Source organism: Pituophis catenifer, unplaced genomic scaffold (genome assembly GCF_029215685.1).
Source record: "Pituophis catenifer annectens isolate HBS135680 unplaced genomic scaffold, rPitCat1.0.hap2 SCAF_8, whole genome shotgun sequence".
NCBI lineage: Eukaryota > Metazoa > Chordata > Lepidosauria > Squamata > Colubridae > Pituophis > Pituophis catenifer.
Window position 1 is genome coordinate 69,965,955 of NW_027256888.1, and position 22,720 is coordinate 69,988,674.

Here is a 22,720-nt window from a genome sequence, read left to right on the forward strand (position 1 = left end):
CGTTCCGTGCGCCTTTGGCGTTTAGTCCTGCCGGCCACATGACCACGGAGACGTCTTCGGACAGCGCTGGCTCTTCGGCTTTGAAACAGAGATGTGTACCGCCCCCTGGAGTCAGGAACCACTAGCACATATGTGCAAGGGGAACCTTTACCTTTACCTTTTAAAAGCAGAGAAAGTGGAGCTCAACACAAGGCCCTGTATTTCCATCACTTGCAAGTGGTTACAGGTGCAAATTATGGATGTGCCTGTAAATATTTTGGACAGCAAGAAATATATCTTGAGCCAATGATTAGTGAAAAAAGATTTATTTAGGGAAACACATTGCAGAGGTAAGCAAAGCTTGGCACCTAGTTATCTATATCCGATCTGGAGGAAAGTCTAAGAAAATGGAGCTTTGCTTACCTCTGTAACAGCATTTCTGTACCTGATGGTGTTGTGCTTTTGTGAAGCCTTGATAATCTGGCATTTTGGATGGTGACTTTGGATGGTGTATGTGTGTTTGTTTTTGTGTGTGATAGCTAGGTAGGTAGGTAAATAGATAGGATGGGGGGGGGAGGATTTGGCTTAATATAGCAATTTGATGTTCTGATTGTTTTCATAACAATCTTCTACCCAGAATGGATATTTGGCAAATGTCACTAGTGTATATGTACTGTATATTTAATTTTTTAAATTGCTGTTTTAGCACTAATCATTCTACTTTTACACTGGGTAGAAATGTGATAGACATTGGGACAGCTTATTTCATTGGGATGAAATAAATTGTAAGAAAACATAAAATAAAAAATGGTTCATATGTTTGTGTCTGGGAATGAAAACAGAAGGAAATAATCTGAGTTTAAAAATCTCTTGGAGCAGGGATTCCTTGCCTGTTGGCGCCATGGAACTTTTGAGAGTCTGATAAAACCTGCAGATCCCTTTTCAGAATGAATGAATGAATGAATGAATGTTTAAATGCAAAAAACAAAACAAAACACCCCAAAATATACTGCTTTAGACATAAATCATATATTGCAAAGGAAACCGATTATGCTCAAATATCTAAATCATATCTAAATATCTTATCTAAATATTAACAAAATAAACCAATATGCAATGTAGTAATATATGTGCTGCTTTATTAATCCATAAAATAAAAAGATTATGTCTGTTTTTAGGACATACTAATTTTGGATACTAAGATTTGTTGAAGTTAAACATTTTTGGAGTCTAGTGGTCATAAATTACTTTGTGGCATGCTTGCCTTATTGAATGAAAAGTTGCGTTTCAGTTGGTGTTAGCAATCCCTGCAGAGGAAACTCAAAATAAGTCCTTAACTCCCCTGCCTCCTTGTGGTCACTGGTACTAAGCACATTTCACAAACAGCAACCTCTTACCACCTGAAAAAGGACCTCAGAAAGTTCAGAGCAAGTCAAAGTTATACAGTTCATATAGAATAGGAAAAAAAAACTGTTAGGGCCTGGCAAACAGTTGGCCTCTGGTATAGCCTTAAGTTTAATATATTCCAGATATGTTGCAATAGATGGGAGTTATTAAATCTCACTGTCGGGAGAAAGGTCAGTGTTTTCAAAATGAATATTATCCAATGGTGGGATTCGGGCCAATTCAGGCAAACCGATTCTTAAATTGCTGGCTAGCTCCGCCCCTTCCCGCCCTGCCCCTTCCAGGAGTCCCCACGCACCCCATTTTGGCTCCCAGGTAAGTGCAGGGAGGCCTACTAGGTCCAAAATCAGGTACAGGGGTGTGTGGCAGTCCCCTCCCCCTGGCCTGTTTTTGCTCTCAGGAGGCTGTAGGGAAGCCTACTAGGCCCAAAATGGGGCACACACCCCCGCGGCCCATTTTTGCTCCCGGAGGGGTGCAGGAGGCCGAGTGCTGCCTGTCACACCCCCTGGCCACGCCCACCCTGGCCACACCCACCCAGCTGGTTATTAGGGCAGAGAACTGGTTGTTAAATTATTTGAATCCCACCACTGATATTATCCCTAGATTTATATTTTTATTCTGAGATGTTTTCCTGTTTATACATCAAAAAATAAATAAACAGTTGCCAATTAATGAGGGAGGGAGGATTTGCTTTTCCGAATCTGGAGTTGTATCATCATTTTATTATTTTATTGGATTGTATTTATTTAAGAAGCCAATAATTGGAGTTAATTTTCCTATTTGGGCAATTTAAGAATATAGCTATTCTTAATGACTAGTTCATTTAGTGACCGTTCAAAGTTGCAACAACACTGAAAAAAGTGACTTATATAATATTTCCGTTTTTCACACTTACAACCGTTGCAGCATCTCTAGAGTCACGTGATCAAAATTGGGGCACTTGGCAACTGACTCATATTTATGATAGTTGCAGTGTCCCAGGGTTATGTGATTACATTTTGCAACCTTCTGACAAACAAAGTCAATGAGGAAACCAGATTCACTTAACAACCGTCTTACCAACAACAATTCACTTAACAACTGTGGCGAGAAAGGCCGTAAAATGAGGCAAAATTCACTTAACAAATGTTTCACTTAGCAACAGAAATTTTGGGCTCAGTTGTAGTCGTAACTCGAGGTCTACCTGTATAGCACCTTTGGCTGGATGGGCAGTTTTAGGATCTAAATATAGTAAAACTCTACTATCTCTGAAAACAATTACGTCAGTTAGAAAGTTATGGTTTGTAATGTCTAATTTAAAAAAAATGATTTGTCAGTACCCTTTTTGGCTATCCCTCATAAAGCATGATGAGGTAGCCAAATTTGGACGTAACTGAAAAAACATGCCAAGTTGTAATTGTTTATGAGTTTTCATTAAGACTGCTGTGGTAACGATTTTTTTTTTTTAAATTCCTTATAGGTTTTGTGTGCGAACCGTACAACAACCCTGCTGATTTTTTTCTGGATATCATCAATGGGGATTCCTCGGCGGTTGCAACGAGTAAAATGACAATTCACAGCGCGGGTATAAATGACCGACCTTTTCAGATATTCTGCAGAAGAAATCGGGGCATCTGTGCATTGGCCCTGAGCCACCCATACATTGGCCCTGAGCCACCCATACATGGGTGGTTGTTTCAGAAAAAGGAATTAACTCATTAGTCCTCTGTCTCAACGGGAGGTGGGAGGGAGATTCTGCTCCAAGGGGCCTTCTCTCTTTCCTATACTCCAGCTCCAAAATAAAAAGAGAACTGTGTGGGCAGAACAGCCAAAAATAACCTCAGCGAGGTAATAGAATAGAATAGAATAGAATAGAATAGAATAGAATAGAATAGAATAGAATAGAATAGAATAGAATAGAATAGAATAGAATTCTTTATTGGCCAAGTGTGATTGGACACACAAGGAATTTGTCTTGGTGCATATGCTCTCAGTGTACATAAAAGAAAAGATACATTCATCAAGAATCATAAGGTACAACACTTAATGATAGTCATAGGGTACAAATAAGCAATCAAATCATATTAGGAAACAGTCAATATAAATCATAAGGATACCAGCAACAAGGTTACAGTCATACGATCATAAGTGGAAGGAGATGGGTGATAGGAACGATGAGAAGATTAATAGTAGTGCAGACTTAGTAAACAGTTGACAGTGTTGATGGAATTATTTGTTTAGCAGAGTGATGGCCTTTGGGAAAAACTGTCCTTGTGTCTAGTTCTTCTGGTGTGCAGTGCTCTATAGCGTTGTTTTGAGGGTAGGAGTTGAAACAATTTATTTCCAGGATGCGAGGGGGTCTGTAAATGAAAGATGAAAGGGAAGGAAGGAAGGAAGACATTATAAATAAAATGTATTTATAAAATTCATTTGTAAGGGTGCAAGCAATCCTTGTGTAATGACTGGCTTGCTTAGCAACCATTTGAAGTTACGACGGATGCCTCCCCAAAGGTACTTACAATGTGGATTGGAAGTTCTGAGGGCTAGCCCACCCTACCCCCACAGTCACATGATTGAATTTTGGCTGTTTGGCAACTAGTCCGCAATTACGGCCATTTGCAGGAAACCATACTGTAGTCATGCGACTGTAATTTACAATATTTTTTGCTTTGTTGCCAAAAATTGGCATTTACTTCTGGTTTCCAGCAAAAAGCACCCATTGCAGTCAATAGGTTTCGTTTGCGACCACCGTGTTTGCTTAATGACCACTGCAAAATAAGTCATAAAATCAGGTCAGTCAGGTGATGACTTGATTAACAACTGGCTTGACTTATGACTGTAATTTCAGGTTCAATTACAATTATACATCAAGGACTACCTGTACACACACACACACACACACACACACACACACACACACACACACACACTGATTGATTGATTGATTGATTGATTCATTCATTCATTCATTCATTCATTCATTCATTCATTCATTCCTGGTTATTCCTGTTTAAATTATTTTAAATTATTGCTATCATTTATTTCAGTGTTTTTCAAACTTTGGAATTTTAAGATGTGTGAACTTCATGCTGACTGGGGAATTCTGAGAGTTGAAGTCCATATATCTTAAAATTGCTGTTTGAAAAACACTGAAGTCTTTCAATAAAAAAAAATCTAGAGAGTTTGAACATGTGCTGTGTGTATATATGCATACCTACACAGACATACTGTACATACACACAGACACACACACACAGAGACTTATTTGTAATTCCAGTCTGAGGAGAGACTGACTTGGATACTGAGGAAAACGTGTCTGAAAACACACACAGGGCATGCCTTTCGCTGCCTTCCCTCATAGGCTGTTTTAAGATTCAAACACAGGGCTATTTGAAAAGCAATGAAAAACTGCAAAATCACATGACTCTGGAATCATGGTGGAGCTCAGCGGCTGCTCACCAGCGGAAATGCTGCTGTTTGCAAAGCACAGATATGACCGAGAATATAAACTATGGATCAACTGACCTGTATGGGTCTCTCATTTTATTTGAATGCACTAATTTGGCTTTTCATTGTCACTCAAACAGTTCTTGAGGCAACTGAGAGAGAACAGGAGACCATTGCTCTAACATTAGGAGTACAGTTTTCCAAATGCAATTTCTACAAAAAAATGCTTGAAGAGCTGGATGTGATAACTAAGGAGCAGAAAAGACAGGGAACAATGATTAAAGGACTTCCGTATTCCACTCCTTTTCTTCATCAACTCAAGTGGCTGTCCAGGCGCACATTTAAAAATTTGATAGGCAATCCACAAAATTCTACAGCTCAGGTAAACAAAGTGACCTCCTCCTCCTCTTCCTCCTCCTCCTCCTCCTGTTTGATATATTATGAAATAAACTGTATATATCATTTAACTGTATATATCATTTTTGAAATAGCTAATCTGTGGCAGATCTAGAATTACTGCATTTAGGCCTATTCACAAATGGAGTCCTTCGAATCTTCTGGATAATGAAACCACCTTTGAGCATTAATATGTCGTATTAAGCTCAGCTAAGGGAGCCTGCTAGCTAGAAGATCCAGCAGCTGTACTTAATAATTTGTTGGATAGATAATTCCTTTGATCAGTGCTTGACAATGTTTCCCAAACGTACTAGAAGGAAATTTTAATGGTTGTAACAAGCATGCATATGTGGGGATGCCAGGATCTCCCCCCCCCAAAATCAAATTATGACTGGGACAGTGTTCAAAACATCACATCCATCACCACCACCACCAAACAGGAGCAGCTTTGATAGCATGCTTGTAGTTGCCATCTTAATTTTTTTTGGCAGCCAGTCCCCAGGCAGTGGAGGCTTTGGGATTGTAACTAGTTTCAAACTTTTGTGACTTAGATGCAACCTTAAATGTTTGAGGACAAGACTAGATTAAAAACAGGTTAAGAGCTCATTTAACAGTTTCTTTGTTATTCAGTGGTTGGTTAGGACTGGCCATCAGTCAACTGCAAAAGGCAGCTTTACTTGGAACAGCTTGTATCAACAATATCTGTAACGATGTCAAACATTCAAATCTGCCTATCCCAGGTCCTTGGCAAGGACAAAAATGCCAACAAGGCTGTGCAATACCTTAGATCTGATTTCAGAAAGGTGGCTTGGTATTTGTGGAGAATGTAGCATATGTCTCCAACTCTTTAAAGCAATTGAGTCTTCTCTAGAATCATGCAAGAATCAAGGTTCAATTAAATGCAAAGCCTTGGTACATCCAGCTCCAAAGTTCAAGTTTGGAATTGAATATGCAGCACTACATAATGCATATAGAATAACAGAGTTGGAAGGGACCTTGGAGGTCTTCTAGTCCAACCCCCTGCTTAGGCTGGAAACCCTACACCACTTCAGACAAATAGTTATCCAACATCTTCTTAAAAACTTCCAGTGTTGGAGCATTCACAACTTCTGGAGTCAAGTTGTTCCACTGATTAATTGTTCTGTCAGTAAATTTCTCCTTAGTTCTAAGTTGCTCCTCTCCTTGATTGGTTTCCACCCATTGCTTCTTGTCCTGCCCTCAGGTGCTTTGGAGAATAGATTGACTCCCTCTTCTTTGTGGCAATCCCTGAGATATTGGAACACTGCTACCATGTTAACCCTAGTCCTTCTTTTCATTAAACTAGACATACCCAATTCCTGCCACCGTTCTTCATATGTTTTAGCCTCCAGTCCCCTAATCATCTTTGTTGCTCTTCTCTGCACTCTTTCTAGAGTCTCAACATCTTTTTTACATTGTGGCTGGATGCAGTATTCCAAGTGCGGCCTTACCAAGGCATTATAAAATGGTATTAACACTTCACGTGATATATTCCTTTCAGTTTTTTTTAAACACCATAGCCCTATGAAAAAGTATTGGCCCAGATCTAATAAGTGTTACACATACCGATTAATTTTTGTTTGTTTGATTGTTGCATATATACCCATTAAGCTGACTCTTGGCTTCAACTTGGATCTCTTTAGTTGTGGTCTAACATCTTAATACTGAATAGGCTAATGTGGGTTTTTAAACATATGTCAAAATTAGGACATGGATTTGGAAAGACTGAAATTTTGGGGGACTCAAAAGACTTTCAGGCCTTCTATCTGAAAGGCTTTGAATGTTTTCCTTTATATAGCATCTCTGCCTCTCTTACTGTGATCTTTGGGTCCAGCTAAGGTTCTTGCAAAATTGTCAAGTGGTTAAAAAAAAAGTACATAGTAATTATTAAATTTTCTACGCAAAGAGGCCACGAAGTTAAAAAGTTTTGTTATGTGTATGCTGGTCTTATGTGGATCTTATAAATTGCTTTGTAAAAAATTTGACCTTGTGACAAGAATTATGATTTTAGGAGCTTACAATTTTTCCCTCAGCTAAGAGCTCTGACTTTTTTCTCACAATCATTTCTATCTCCCTAACCTCATTATAGATGGATTTTTGAAGGCATTCTTCCAAAAGCCCTTACATTTCATGGAATTAATCCCCTTTGTTAATCCTCTTAAACGGGTCTAGCTATGATCCTTGTTTCCCACTCCAATTGTTTAATGGTAGAATAAATGCTGGCATTTGGATCTTTCCGCAACTCTCTTGAGCCCCAGAATCATATTTAAGAGCTTCCTGTCATGTTGATTGAGGCAATCCTTCCTGTTCAACACTTCAGAGCAGCCTGTTACCATCACCTTAGCTGAGATTTTAATTATGTGTGCTTATTCTTCAAAATAAAAATCTTAGATATCCGTCAGTTTGATTATGATAATTGGTGCCACAATCCTAGGCATATTTATGTAAGAGTAATTCCCATTAACCAAATGGTAATTCTGAGTAGACATTAGAATTACTTGGTTAACACATTCAAGCGTAGTTTACTTTATTTTTAATGCCCTCTATCCTAAACTGCTGCTGTACAATGACATTGGAAGTCCATAGAGTTCCCAGACAGGAATTCTCAACTAATGGCCATACTGATTAAAATGATGGAAGCTAAAGACTCTAGATCAAATGATTTGTTGGTTAGGCCAAAACCAACCCAACTCAACTCAACTCAACCTAACTTAACCCAACCCACCACTTAGTATGTTTTCAAAACTTGGATAAGGTTGGATTTACACATATGCAAAATATGCTTTGATTGTGGAATAGTGGGTTATAGGAATCCAATCCGCTGTATCTTAGTCAATGAACTATGGCTAAGAGAGGTACATACCATTGATTAGTACAATGTAAGATACCTATCTCCCCAGCCAAGACTACCAGATCTAGGGTACAAAAAAATGAGAGTTTTCTTTAACTCTTTGATTCCGTTTAGTGGTTGATTAGATTTTTGCAGTTTAGATCACCCTTCCAGTTATAAAAGCAGGGTCATTGGAATGGAATATTTGTCATATCATTTAAATTGTGGAGCTACGGAAAACAGCTATATTTTTCATAAGCTCATTAATTTGTCAAAACATGTCATCCCTGTTTCATTCTAACATTGATAATTTGAAGTACCCTTTCTTCCTAGATAGCTATTATCACGGTCATGGGAATAATTACTGGAGCTGTTTTTTCTGGCGTTAAAAATGATGCAACTGGCATTCAAAATAGGTTAGTTAATGTAAGAAACATTCTTCTAAACTAAATGCATTTTCTCAGTTAACAGTTTAACTTTTGAGATTAGCCGGGCGTAGAACAATTGTACTAAAAAAAATAATGTTAGCATCACAATCTCCAATATTGTTTTATTTGCTTGCTCCTTTGCCTGTAGAGCAGGGAAGAATAATTTCCTAGGAAATTAGATAAATCACATCAGTTTCGATTACTTGATCAAAGTATTGTGTTTTGTTTTTGTTTTGTTTTGTTTTCAGGAAAATTAGGTAATTTCCATTGTGAATGTACCTAGGGAGATCAAGAGCATCAAAATGGTGGGCATGATTTGGCAATAGAAACTATTGTTTTTTTGGGGGGGAAATTTTGATATGTTATGGGGTCTCTGAGCTTGGTTATTTTCTTGCAGATGTTTCATTACTAAACTAGGTAATATCATTAGTTCACCAAGGACCTCAAAGTTCAACCCTGAGCTACAAATATTCACTTCTATTGATACTTTATGCTCTTTTATGAGCTTATATTGCATGCCTATAAAACAGAGGTCTTCAAACTTGGCAGCTTTAAGACTTGTGGACTTCAATTCCCAGAGGAGTTGAAGTCCACAAGTCTTAAAGCTGCCAAGTTTGAAGACCTCTGCTATAAAAGGTTCGATCACCTAAGTTGTGTAACCAAGCCCTTGATGCTTCTGGTTTCCAGTATAGTTAAAAGTGCATCTATTTTTGATTGGCAAAAGCCACTATGTATAGGGTGTCTATGTCCTCACTATCTGTATTTCAGCAGGAGAGACAGGGCTTCCTGGTTGCTGTGTTGTATCATGCAACAACCAGCCACTAGATTTGGGTTCCAGATAACCACTGGACAGAAGCAAAGTTTGAAGCTTTCTCTATTACTTTGCTACCGTCTAGTAGTCAATGGGTAAATTACAACGTATATACATATGTATCCCATGTAAAATTCTCATTTGGAGGCACCCTTGATTTTCTTATATTGTGATCCTATCACGCGCTGTGTCATTAATGCTTCGTATTTGTGGTCCATATGTTCTCCCTTTCTAATTTGAAAATTCTTGGGTTTTCTTGTAGAGTTGGTGCTTTGTTCTTTTTGGCGACGAATCAGGTTTTGAACAGTATTACAACCGTTGAACTTTTTATCACAGAAAAAAGGATATTTATGTAGGTAAATCTACATGTAATGGAACATTAAGGTTTTTTTTTCTTATAGTTAATAATTGCATTTGTTTACTCTTCGGTTAATCATTTGTTGATTTCAATCACAGTGCCCATGCATGTTCTTTTGGCTTGTTGTTTGCACCAAACTGTAGTCAGTATCTCCCTCTAGTGGAAAAGCTACTCCTACTCTCTCAAGGCAGGAAGCTCTCATCTTATTTGGGCACCTGTAGTAAATCAGGCTTTAGGGACAAATTAAGCTTAAAAGCATTGTTTTTAAGTCTTAATGAAGGTGTGAAGAGTAATCTGAACAAACCTCTTCTTGAATTCTTGCTTAGCACTGAATGTTCATGAATTCATTGGCAATGGGCAAGAGTCTCTTTGGATGGTGGGACAGGAGGCATATAAATTTAATAAATAAATATAAAGACATAAATAAAAATGATTTGCCAGTAAAATCTCAATTCATGGAATGAGACAACCCACTGCAGCCACCTTGCCGTGGGACAACTCGCCACGAGCTTAGATCTGGCTTAAGGGAGGCGAAAGTTCCTGCCCCTCCCTTCCTTCCCCTCACCCCACATGAAAGGCGGGTTAAGCAGGAGTCATTGTTCTGGGCTCCATGCTTCAGCAGGGAGAGCTGCTTGCCCCTCTCTCCCTCCCTCCCCCAGGAGCCATCAGGGTCCAGTGCAGCATACCGAGGGAGAGGTCCTACTCCTGAACCTTGGGAGCTATTGGGAGCTTGCCAGTTTGCCACAGAAGAATGACTCCTGGTTTGGGAAAGGCAGGAACTTTTGCCTCCCTTAATCCAGGCCAGGTTTGGAAACTAGAATGGAAGGCCCAGTCTCATGGTGAGTTGCTCCCCACAGAGAGTTGGTCAGGGTGAGGCATCACACAGTGAGTTGTCCTAGACCAGTGATGGCTAACCTTTTTCCTGTCACGTGCCAAAAGTGGGGGAAGCATGGGAGGGTTGCATGTGAGCATGCCCACACCCATAATTCAATACCCCCACGCCCCATGCATGCGCGCGCAACCCCTCCGCACTCCCACTTTTGGCATGTGACGGCAAAAAGGTTACCAGTGGGCCCAGTAGTCCCATTATTTGCCCTCCCCAGGCTCCAGAGGCTTTCTTGGAGCCTGGGGAGGGCGAAAAGGGCCTTCCCCACCCTCCCAGAGGCCCTCAGGAGGCCGGAAATGGCTTGTTTCCCAACTTCCGGTGGGTCCGAAAGGCCCGAAAATCAGCTGGCCGGCACACGTATGCATGCTGGAGCTGATCTTGCGTGCCCACAGATATGGCTCCATGTGCCACCTCGCCATCACGGTCCTAGAACCCTCAAGTCATGAGGACTGAAAAATTGTATTTCAAATGTCCTTTTGACTTTGTTACCTTCAGTCCAAAACAGTAATGAGGAATCTTGCCTTAAGAATTCCAAAGACTGAACATTCCTCCGTATCACAAGTGTGGTGGCATGAGTCTTCAGAGTCTAAATTTAAAAAAATAATTCCACTCAGTGATGAAGTTTTTCTACTTCTGCTTTGGCAGTTGTTGTGTAGGACTTTAAAAGTCGTATCCAATACTTTGATTTGGATTCAGAAGCAAACTGGTACCCAATGCAGCTTACATCTTTGGGTGCCCAAGATGGCCGTATTTTGCACAAGCTGAAGTTTCCAGATACTTTTCAATGGTAGTCCATTGAAAAGTATATAGTGTATATAGTGCATTGCAATAGGCCAAATGGGAGATGACGAGGGCATAAGTAACCAAGCAGACAGCTTTCCTATCCTGGAAAGGGTATAACTGGCACAACATGAAACTGAGCAAAGCCCTTCCTAGCCAAGGCTGCCACCTACTGTTTGAGCAGGAGCCAGAGGATCCCCAGATTACTCACTGGGTCTGTCTGGGGTACTGCAACCCCACCCAAGACCAAAGATGATAAACTCCTAGACCATGATGGAGAACCTATGGCACGCGTGCCACCTGTGGCACGCACCACTCTCTCTGTGGGCACGGGAGCCATCGCTCCAGTTCAGCTCTGCCACACATGCGCGTGCGCCTCCCGCTGGTCAGCTGGTCGTTGGGTCTCTGCTGCGCATGCATGGGGGGTGGGCCGTGTGCGGGGGGCCGCGTGCGCATGTGCAGGGAGGGCAAGGCATGTGCGGGGAGGTGCACACGCATGCATGGGGGTGGGGTGCATGCATGGGGGCGCATGTGTGTTGCATTTTGGGGGTTCGGGTGTCATGCGAGCATTCGTGCACGCACGCTTTGGGCATTCGGTCCGGAAAAGGTTAGCCATCACTGTCCTAGATGCAGAATGGCCCACCCACAGTTACTCCATCTAACCAGGGTTCAGCTGAAGTTTGTTGTTCCCCATCCAGGCCCCCACAGCCTCCAGGCAGCACAAAAGAACATCCATGGTATCACTCCCTTCGCCCAGGGTGGTGAATGGATGTAAATAGCGAATATGAAATGTAGCTAAAAAGACTATTTCATATTTAATTGAGCATTTAAGATAACTGAAGAAAATTCACTAAATTCCTACATGGGCCTAGGCCCCAATCTGAAACCCGCTATATGCATTTATTTGATTATTCAGGTTTTGTGTATCTATATATATGTGTACAAGTGTCTTTTTTCTTGCAGACATGAATATATAAGTGGCTACTATAGAGTGTCCGCATATTTCTTCTCAAAAATAATAGCGGACATGTTGCCCATGAGGACTTTGCCAGGCATCATCCTCACCAGCTTGACTTATTTCACAATAGGCAAGTGAACTCAGTCCTGCACCCTTTTTTGTGGTACAGAGAAATGAGACATATTGTTTGCTTTCTGTTTTATTTATTATATTTTAAAAATTCTGCCTTTGTTACTTTTTAAATACCTCAAGACAGCAAACGTAGCTAATATTCCTTCCTCCTCCTATTTTTTTTCCTGATAGAAAGGAACTAATTCAAAATCACCCAGGGTGTCTTCCATGACTAAGGCTAGACTAGAACTCACAGTCTCCCGGTTTTTACCCTGGTGCTTTAAATACTACCCTAAATTGGCTCTCTTTAGTTATAATCACTCTTGTATGCAAACAACTGACCAATTGGATGATTTATTCTCTCAGGAGAAGTATAAGGAGGCAGAAATTGGTTTAGAGCTTGGCACTGAGAGCCACTTTGGTGTAGTGGGATCAGGGGTGAAATCTACTTACCTTCCTTACCGGTTCGGAAGTGTATGCGCTGTGCATGTGCACAGTTGCTTTGCGAGTGTGCGTCACATGCACGCACACACTTTCTGCGCATACGCAAAGCCTGCATATGCACCGAAGGTAAAAAAAAACCCATTACTTCCTGGTTAAAACCAGGAAGCAATGACACACGGGCGGCGATTGCTACCGGATCGCCGAACCACAGGGAAAAATCGCTAGCGGATCGGGCGATCCAGTCCGATCCGGGAGCATTTCACCCCTGAGTGGGATGCTGGCCTAGAAATCAGAAGACCAGAATTATTGGTGTGGGAGAAATGGAAGGCAGGAATATAAGGTATCATTGCCACCTGGGGTAATATTATAAAAATGGTGGGATAAAAATATAAGAATAAGAATAAATGGAAGAAGTGCTCAAGGATGGCCAAGCAATATGAAAAGTTTAAAAAGATAGTAATCCCTTCCCTCCCCCAAAATACCAAACCCAATGGTTCATGATTGCTAAGCAAATTCAGTAGTTTTGGGAATGACAGAAATTCTCTATTTTAAAGGGAAAAAATGCAATATCAAATATTTTATTTCTGTCCCTTACAGCAGTGATCCTTAATCCCCAGGCTGCAGACTGCTACCGGTCCGCAGCCTGTTAGGAACTGGGCCATGCAGGTGAGCAATGCTTCATCTGCACAGATATGGGTTCTAGGTAGCTTATGGAACCATCGCCCCTCCCGGTCCATGGAAAATTGTCCACGGAACTGGTCGCTGGTGTCCAAAAGGTTAAGGAACACTGCCTTACAGCTCATGCCATCCTGGAAAGAAGGACAGGGCTGGGTAGAAACTCTGTTGCAAGGGCCTAGCGATGCACAAAAGAAATTGGATAGATGTCCCACTTGCAACATGCTTGATTGTGATAAATGAGTTATAGGAATTGTTAAGCTTTTAAAATTTACGAGGCAAATATAAACTTGGCTGCAAATTTATATCTGGGCTGCAAAATATAATATGGGACTATTATAATATAATATGGGACTATATCTGCAAAATAAAATATGGGACTATATTTGCAAAATAAAATATGGGACTATATCTGGGCTGCAAAAATCCACCACTAAGGGGTATCAGAGGAATACAGAAAACTCCAACTCTTGCCTTTTAGGATTGTCTGAATGTTTTGCAACTCACATATAGAAGCCTTAATAAAATTATTTTCAACTGACTAGTCAACACAAAGTACAAGCAGTAGAACCCTAGCAAATGAAAGCAAATTCTGATACATGGCGGTAAACACTGATTGCATTTAGGGGCGCTTCCTTCTGAGTGGACATGCAGAAAGTTGATTGCATGGCTGAAGCACAGGTAGTCCTTGACTTATGACCATAACTGAGCCCAAAATTTATGTTGCTAAGGAAGATAGTTAAGTGAATCTTGCCCCATTTTACAATCTTCCTTGCCACAGTTGTTAAGTGAGCCACTGCAGTTGTTAAGTTAGTAACACAGTTGGTAAATGAATCTGGCTCCCACATTGACTGTGCTTGTCAAAAGGTTGCAAAAGCAGGACATTGCAACTGTTATAAATATATGCTAGTTACCAATCACCCAAAGCACCACGGTTTGGAGTACATGACCGTGGAAATGCTGCAAGTATGAAAAATGGTCAGAAGTCACCGTTATATATGCCGTTATAACTTTGAATGCCCACGAAATCAATAGTTGTAAATTGAGGAGTACCTGTATACATCTCTGTTAAGGTTGATATTAAGTGTGGTATGTGTACATTTGTATACACTCAACATATTTATATGTGTATATTTTAATTCCTTGCAGGTTTCAAGCCAGTTTTGGCGTCCTTCTTTATCATGATGTTGACTATTGTATTAATTGCATATGCCTCTAGTTCTCTCGCGCTGGCAGTTGCAACAGGACAAAACGTCACATCAGTTGCGAACCTCCTCATAAATATTTGCTTTGTTTTTATGATTGTGAGTGTTGCCTTTTAATATTTACTTGTTATATGTAGCTTGCCTGTCTTTAAAAAGCTAGGTTTCGATATTCCGTTCATTGGCCTAATTGCTGGCAAACTCCATTATGTATAGAATCAGAATCAGAATCAGAATCAGAATTGGAATAATGCATCCCAATGCATGTTTGATTTGTAATGGCGATGGGTACCAGTGCTGGGTCAGCCAGTGGTATAGACAGGACAGGAATTTAGAAAAAGGATCCCTGCGATCCTTTCAGCAGGACAGATGCAGCAATGTCCACAATAAGCCCAGCAGATTCACTGTGATACATTGTGTGTCATGACATCACTGCCAAAGGACAAATTTTGTGGAATGATGTCATCCTTGGCCCCTTTGGTCCAGGAGGTTCCTGAAGACCGCAAGCCTGGCTTGCTACATTTCAAAATACTTCAAAATATTTCTGTTTAAAGAGGGTGCCTGAAAAATATCGCTGAGTTCAGAGCCTAGAAATAGATTAGCTGCTTCACCGGCCTCAGCTAAACCAGCCATCTAAAAAGGTGGACTGACCCTCAGATGTTAGAGAAAAAGCAGTGTTGACCCTTGAAGCTCTTATAGTGAGCCACTCCACATTCTCGCTTCTACCTTATTAGACTATAAGGAGATATTAGGAGATAATTGCTATTTAATAAAAGAGAGGCGGCACAGTAGCACAGAGGTTAAGATGCTGGGTTTGTTGGCTGGAAAGCCAGCAGCACAGATTCAAGACCCGAGCTCCACGCAATGGGGTGAGCTCCCATCCTCGCCCCAGCTCCTGCCAACCTAGCAGTTTGAAAGCATGCAAATGCAAGTAGATAAATAGGTACCACTCACTGGGAAGGTACCAGTGCTCCATGACATCATGCTGGCCACACAACCATGGAAAGGTCTTTGAACGGAGAGGAGTACCGCCTCTTGTAGTCAGCAATAACTAGTAGAATAAAATCCACAGGGATGACCCCCCCCCTTTTTTAGTAAAAAAGATTATACTGACTAAAATATATTATTTAGGTGCCACACAATATCTTATCATGTACTGTATACCTGTGTGACTAGATTGGCACTCATCTGGGACCCTGGCCATGCTGAAGGGAAATTAGGGGAATGGCAGTCCCAATGCATTTTGTTTCATATTTAGCATCCATTAGAATTTATGGCCTTTCCTCTGATATCTGAAATCACAACATGCATTCCAATCTCCCTCTCTTTCCTTCTATCTCCATCTCCATGAACCTATGAAATCCATCATGCTTTTTGAAGCTTTCCATTTTTTTTTTCTACTACAATTAAGCCTTACCAATTGGGCACACTTTACACAAGTCTGCGGTCCTAGCTTAGATATATACCTAAATTCTGTTTACTGCAAGAAAGAAACGTATATAGGAAAGTATGTCAGGGAATTGCACAGCAGATGTCCAAATGAAATCAGAGACGCTGACACGAACTTCAAGTGTTATGTTAATATAGATAGTCCTCAACTCACGACGTAAATTGAGCCTAAAATTTATGTCGCTAGGTGAGAAAATGTATTAAGCGAGTTTTGCTCCATTTTATGATGTTTCTTGCCACATTTGTTAAGTGAATCACTGCAGTTGTTAAATTAGCAACCACCGCTGTTAAGGGAATCTGGCTTTCCCATTGATTTTGCTTGTCAGAAGGTCACAAAACGGGATCACATGACCCCAGGACACTGCAACTGCCATAAATATGAAACAGTTGTCAGGCATCTGAGTGTAAATCACATGACTGTGAGGATGCTGCAATGGTCATAAGTGTGAAAAATGGTCATAAGTCACTTTTTCGAGTGCTGTTGTGACTTCGAACGGTCACTAAACAAACTGTTGAGGACTACCTGTAAATACATTTTACATCTATATTTACAGTGGACAAGATAGTCAGGCAGACTAGGAGCATCATGAGGTAAATCACAGAGCGCACAGGTGCACAGATGAAAAAGGCGGGAAAAAAGGGAAACTCCCCCTCTACACCCACAGCAACCAATCACAGTGCAGATTGCCTCATGCAGGAGCCAGTATTCTCCAATCAGTCAACTACAACTGGATATTCTGGCTCATTGTACAACCCCAAATATTATCGGGAATTAAAAAGTTTCTGATTGCACAGTTTAACATAGGAGTCCCTCAATAAATAAAAATTACTGGCAGTCTTGGAGAATGTTAGGTCCAAGCTAATTATGACTTACGTTAAGCGTTTGGTTTTTTTCCAAATATGTGGACACCAGCTCCCAGAACTTTCTTTTCCAATTTAACTTTTTTTATTAATTTATTGAAGTATAAAATATAAAGAAAAAAAACATGGAAAAGTAAGAAGAGAGGAAAGGGGGGAAAGGGGGTATAGTGTAATGGGAGAAAAAAAGAAAAAAAGAAAAAGGCATCAACTTCCGACTCTCTTTGACACAGACAAAGGTAGCATTAGAACCACAACTTTTTGCTTTTACGCAACAGTATGTATAAGACATTTCTATAACAGTAAGCCTGTCTAGTTTATAAAAACGGAATCAAAGTTTCATTTTTTCCCCCTCTCAGTGGAAACACAAAATCCAGAAGCAATTGCAAATTAGAGACAAAATTAAATATAATCTCTTATTTGGATAAAAGAACCATTTTAACCATCTCAGGACTTTCTCCCAGCTCCCAGAACTTTCTAACCATCTGGGTCATTGTCCAGAATGACAAAAAGTAGCCGAAGGGAACTTTAATCCATATCCTCAGTCTTTAGGAAATCAGGCCACATAAGATTCATGAGATAGTATCCTGAATAACTTACTTCGGATATGTATATCTGTAATACAGGATAAGTTCATGACTCTGATTAGCTTAATTTAGACTAAATTAACCATAATCATAAAAGGTTCACTCTTCAAAATATAATAGGACACTTCGTTGCTTTTTCTAGTTTTTTAACAGGGTTATCAACTCAGGAATTTGGGCCCGATATTCTTTTCCTGGATACCTGAAACATGACACATATTTTGCCTCTCTGGAAACAAGCCAGTTTCTTTAGTTGCTTTGGAATTAGAAATATAACTTGTTTGCCATTCTTCCTTGCTACTAATTTCCCCATTCAGATAAATACAGGTTTTGGAGCATGAAAAGCACTGAAGTTCACATGATTGCACTCAGTGGTGAAATCCAATTTTTTTTTACTACCAGTTCTGTGGGCGTGGCTTCGTGGGTGTGGCCTGGTGGGTGTGGCAGGGGAAGGATACTGCAAAATCTCCGTTCCCATCCCACTTCAGGGGAAGGATACTGCAAAATCCCCATTCCCTCCCCACTCCTGGGAGAAGGATATTGCAAAATCTCCATTCCCACCCCACTCTGGGGCCAGCCAGAGGTATTATTTGCCAGTTCTCTGAACTACTCAAAATTTCCACTATGGTTTTCTAGAACCTGTCAGAACCTGCTGGTTTTCACCCCTGATTGCACCTAATCATGGGATAAATGTGTCCTGAAGGCTTCTTTTTTGTCATGTCCCCATGACATTACTTTCATCTCCCGTCTATGAGTAAAACAGGCAAAACTCAGCTTTAGTTGTTAGCTCTTCGCTTTTTTTCTGCCACCCTCCAAAGATATCTTTGGAGTGCACAGAATCTCTTAAAACTCTGTCATCCAGTAATTTGGAAAGAAGGCAAATGATCAGGCGTGATTAGGACCAGAGACAATAGAGGCAGGATCAGGGATAGCGGATTTCATGTTGGATTGTTTTCTTACAGGTCAGGGATGAGTAGTTACTGTTATGAATGGCTAGTACAGAAAGGCCAGTGACTTTCAATTTGCTGGCAAGAGAGAGCTTGTGTGTTTCCAAAGACAATATTCTTTTGAAAAAAAAGCCTAAAATATGAATCATAAATAAGCAAATTGCAGGAACTTTGCTTCCCAGGAAATGTTGAAGTCACAAATCTACCCGTGTTCTGTATACTGTATATGCAATGGCAATGACGGATGAGGAATGAATCCTGGGTATAAATGCGAAATTCTTTGTGGAGCTCTGGACAAAATTCTATGCTATAACAGATGTCTCTCCCCCACCCCTTTTTTTTCTTGCAGGTTTTTTCTGGTGTATTGGTAAATCTCACAACCATTACATCTTCGTTATTGTGGCTGGAATACTTCAGTATCCCTCGCTATGGCCTAAATGTAAATATTATTATTAGCACTAGTTTTATTTGTTAGCTATTTGTGAAAGAGCTCATCATCCGGAACTATCAAACTGGTAGAATTGACTGGAGAATGGTCTTTTCTTCCTTGGCATGGCTTCATGCAGTCTCTTGGGGCTAAAGTGTTCCTGTTCAGGAATATTCTGAGTTTAGGCCATTGTCTTACCTGCTTCCAGGATGTCAGTACCATTCAGCAGTTCCCAGAGATTCATGGAAGTTCTGCTATCCCCAAAGATGTTGGGGATTGAATTCCAAACACTTTCTCTCTAAAGTTGTCCTCGTTCATACAGACATGTCCTCTTTTTTATACGCTAGAACAGGGACGGTAAACTATGGCCATGCTGGCTCAGGAATTCTGGGAGTTGAAGTCCACAAGTCATAAAGAGCCATAGTTCCCCACCTCTGAGCTAGAAGGATATTCTCTATTTGGTTTAAAGCAGGATTGGGGAGGATCTCTTTTTAAAAAGAGAAGCATTTGAAGCAAAGCCCCACTTTTCAGAAGCAGCACTTGCAGAAGTGTTAGAAGACAATGCAAGCACCTTTTCTATTGTAATCATTGCTTGTCCTCTTCACTGGCGCCACCACTCCATACATTTTACCCATTTGCACGAGACCCCTTTGGAGAAAACATTGTTAATCTGCCTGTTATTCTGCTTTTATTCCTTTATTATTCATTGTTATTCTGCTTGCTAAGGAATTCTAGCACATCTGCTAAACAACTACTTGAGGGATTGTAGGATATGTCTTGCACTGCGCTCATTGTCCAGACAGACATCCTTTGGTCTATTTCTATTGTTTCTTGGGAGCCAGCTGTGTATTCGAGCAACCTAACCTTTATAATTAAATGAAGTACTTATAGTGGTGAGCAAACTACTTTCATGGAAGCTCTTTAGCAAATGTTCTTCTTCTCCAGAGCCAAGTCCAAGGAAGTGCAATCTTTTGAAGTTACAAACAGAAAAATTGAATAATCCCTAATCTGATGTTGACATCTAGTGGTTTATTTTGAGAACTTTGTGTGATTTCTGCTTTAGAAGAAACAATTCTATCCTACATAAGTAGCTCCTACATAGTGGCAAACAAAAGAAAAAAGAAAAGTAGTCTGGCCTTATAACACATTAAAAATGTAAGATACCAGAAATCTGTTTTAGGGGTGACCTGCATTTGCATAACCAACCTGGTCTTTCATCACTTTACCCCATCAACATAACAGGGCATCAATATATCCCTATCTATTAAGACTTAAAAATTCTGATGTTGCTTTAATTTTAGCAAAGCACTCTCATTCCTGTCATTTTGTTGCTTTTTAGGTCCAACTGCACGGGAAACCTTTCAGATAATATAAGCAAGTAATTCCATTATCTGTCTGTTTTTCAAAGGCTTTGCAAATCAACGAATTTACTGGACTCAGATTTTGCAATGAAACCCCAGAAGGGGTCAACGTAACATGTGTTTCTACTACTGCATTTACAGTGTAAGCATCTGTCACATGGCAAACTGTTGCACCATCTAGAAAAGTAAAACAAACAAACAACAGTGCCCAAGTTTCTTTAATGATTACTCATGCTTTGTTTTCGTTTTTTTTAAGGAGATATGTTTATTACCTAAAAATATTCAGGACTTGCTAGTGAATAAGATGGAACTGTTGCCAACTTGACAGGGAAAACCGTTTGGAAGGGTGGCTTGCAAAACATATCAAGCAAAGCATCATTCCTTGAAGCATTAAGGTTGCTGCATCCCTGTTTTTGACAGTTGACTCTGAAGGTGTATATGCACCACACTTCTACTGGGGGTCTAGGACTTTTAGTCTCTGACTTTTCATTCTCCTCGGGTGAATCTCCCCCGACTTATCTCCTCAGCTGGTACGCCTCCAGTCATTTGCCGTGGGGAATGGGCCACTGGCCTCCTTGTCCCAGACCCTTCGACATGGCCCATTCGCAGAAAGAGGGTTCGTCCTGGGTGTTCCACCCTCTGTGACAGTTAGCCCCGAACCAATTGGCTAGAGGGGGTGTAATAGAAATCCAGCAAAAGGAGAGAGGTGTAAAAGAATTTGCCAAAATGCCTTCCTTCCTTCCTCTTCCTCTTCCTTTTGCCTGAGGAGAAACGCCCGAGGAGAATGAAAAGTCAGAGACTAAACGTCCCATTCCGTCTACTGGGGCTTCCAGAAAAGCAAAGAAAGCTCACATGAAAACAACAGGGGAAGCATTCTTAGCATGTTTCATTGTGATTCACCAAAACATATTTTTGCCAAAAACTTGCTATTCATACCTAGTTTTCAGCCAAAACATGCCATAGCGAATAATGAGTTTGCTTAACGACCATTCTCTTAATGACTGTGGCATTTGCCTTATGACTGCAGTGTTTGCTTAATGAGTGTCAGGAAAAAGGTTCTAAAATCATGGGCTGGCTGTATTATGGCTGTAAACAGAGGACTATCTGTATGAATTTACAATAAATAAAAAAAAAGTAAATTAAGAGTTGCATTGTCCTAATACTAAAATTTTTAACCCATGTTTTTAGATGCACTGGAGAAGACTATTTGGAAATGCAAGGCATTGGCACAACTGCTTGGGACTTGTGGCAGAATCACGTTGCACTTACATGTATGACTATAACTTTTCTCACACTTGCATATCTGAAATTGAAATTTCTGAAGAAGTATACTTAGCAAGAGACTATTCTTATTTAACACAGCATTGTATTTTTATAATAAACATTTAGTTCTTGTAACATACGGCATACAGTTCTTGAAATACCTTCCTGATTCATATTTTGTAGTAATAATGGAATTGCAATTGTACAGCTATTGTCTTCAAACTGAGGGCCAGTTTAATCTTGTCGTTTCGGGTGAAAAATAAAATAACATGAAGCCCCTCAAAATTCTATCTGAGGTATCTATACTGCACAAGCCAGATAGCTGATCTCCTGCAATCCAAGAAAAAATAGACATAGAGGTCAACACTCACAACTGGATGGGAAGATGGTATCCCCATAGCAGACTTAATTGGCCAGTAGGAGCAGGCCAGATCCTGGCTCCTGACTGTATTGTTGGTATAATTATTGAGGCACTACAGATTCTCCACATTGAAGATTTATATTGGAAAGGAAAAATTTCATGTGACAGTGAGATAACTGAAGATAATTAGATTGTCTCAACTACAGAGGATGTCATAAAGATGTGTGTCTCTTAAAATCAGGTATCAAGTTATTCCTTAGTGGTAAATGAAATGTGAAGACAAGTCCTATAATAGTACTGACTTGTTTAATTCACTGAATTAGGGATGTGTGAAGTATTTTGCAGAATATTCTGACCTTGAAGCAATACCCATCTAAAGTTTTGGTCTGGGCTCTGAGCTTGAAAAGAAAACTGTGGCTTTTTAAAAAAAATACGTTCCTTTGTATTTTCTTGATGGTGAGTTTCAGGATGCATTTTAAAATGCAAAGCCTCTACGTTGACCTGGGTTGATTAATTCTGCTTTTTGTGTTCAAGCTTTGGTGTGTGTGCCTTTTATGATGCGAAGAGTAAAAAATATGTTGCTTTAAATGCTTGATGTGCAGATTTTGCTCTTTTTTTATTGTGCAGGGTTAGGTTTTCATTTAATCAGTTAATTTAGCTCTGGCTGTGATTTAATTCATGATTAAATTTACATTTTAAATTGTAATTTAAGATGAGTTCATTTGGCTGGTCTGCTTCTTCCACCCTGAATTTCCAGGTAAAAC

The 22,720-nt window shown here is 40.2% G+C and overlaps 1 protein-coding gene across 1 annotated transcript in view; it reads left to right on the forward strand.

Moving 5' to 3' along the window:
• Positions 1-21,668, forward strand: part of LOC139320730 (broad substrate specificity ATP-binding cassette transporter ABCG2-like) — a 38,770-nt gene extending 17,102 nt beyond the window's left edge. Inside the window, exons 8-16 of the mRNA XM_070949164.1 lie at positions 2,843-2,947; positions 4,950-5,191; positions 8,387-8,469; positions 9,555-9,644; positions 12,280-12,404; positions 14,654-14,808; positions 18,894-18,983; positions 20,380-20,474; positions 21,521-21,668. Coding sequence (XP_070805265.1) covers positions 2,843-2,947; positions 4,950-5,191; positions 8,387-8,469; positions 9,555-9,644; positions 12,280-12,404; positions 14,654-14,808; positions 18,894-18,983; positions 20,380-20,474; positions 21,521-21,668 — 1,133 coding nt within the window. The remainder of the gene's footprint in view (positions 1-2,842; positions 2,948-4,949; positions 5,192-8,386; positions 8,470-9,554; positions 9,645-12,279; positions 12,405-14,653; positions 14,809-18,893; positions 18,984-20,379; positions 20,475-21,520) is intronic.
• Positions 21,669-22,720: the final 1,052 nt, after the last annotated feature.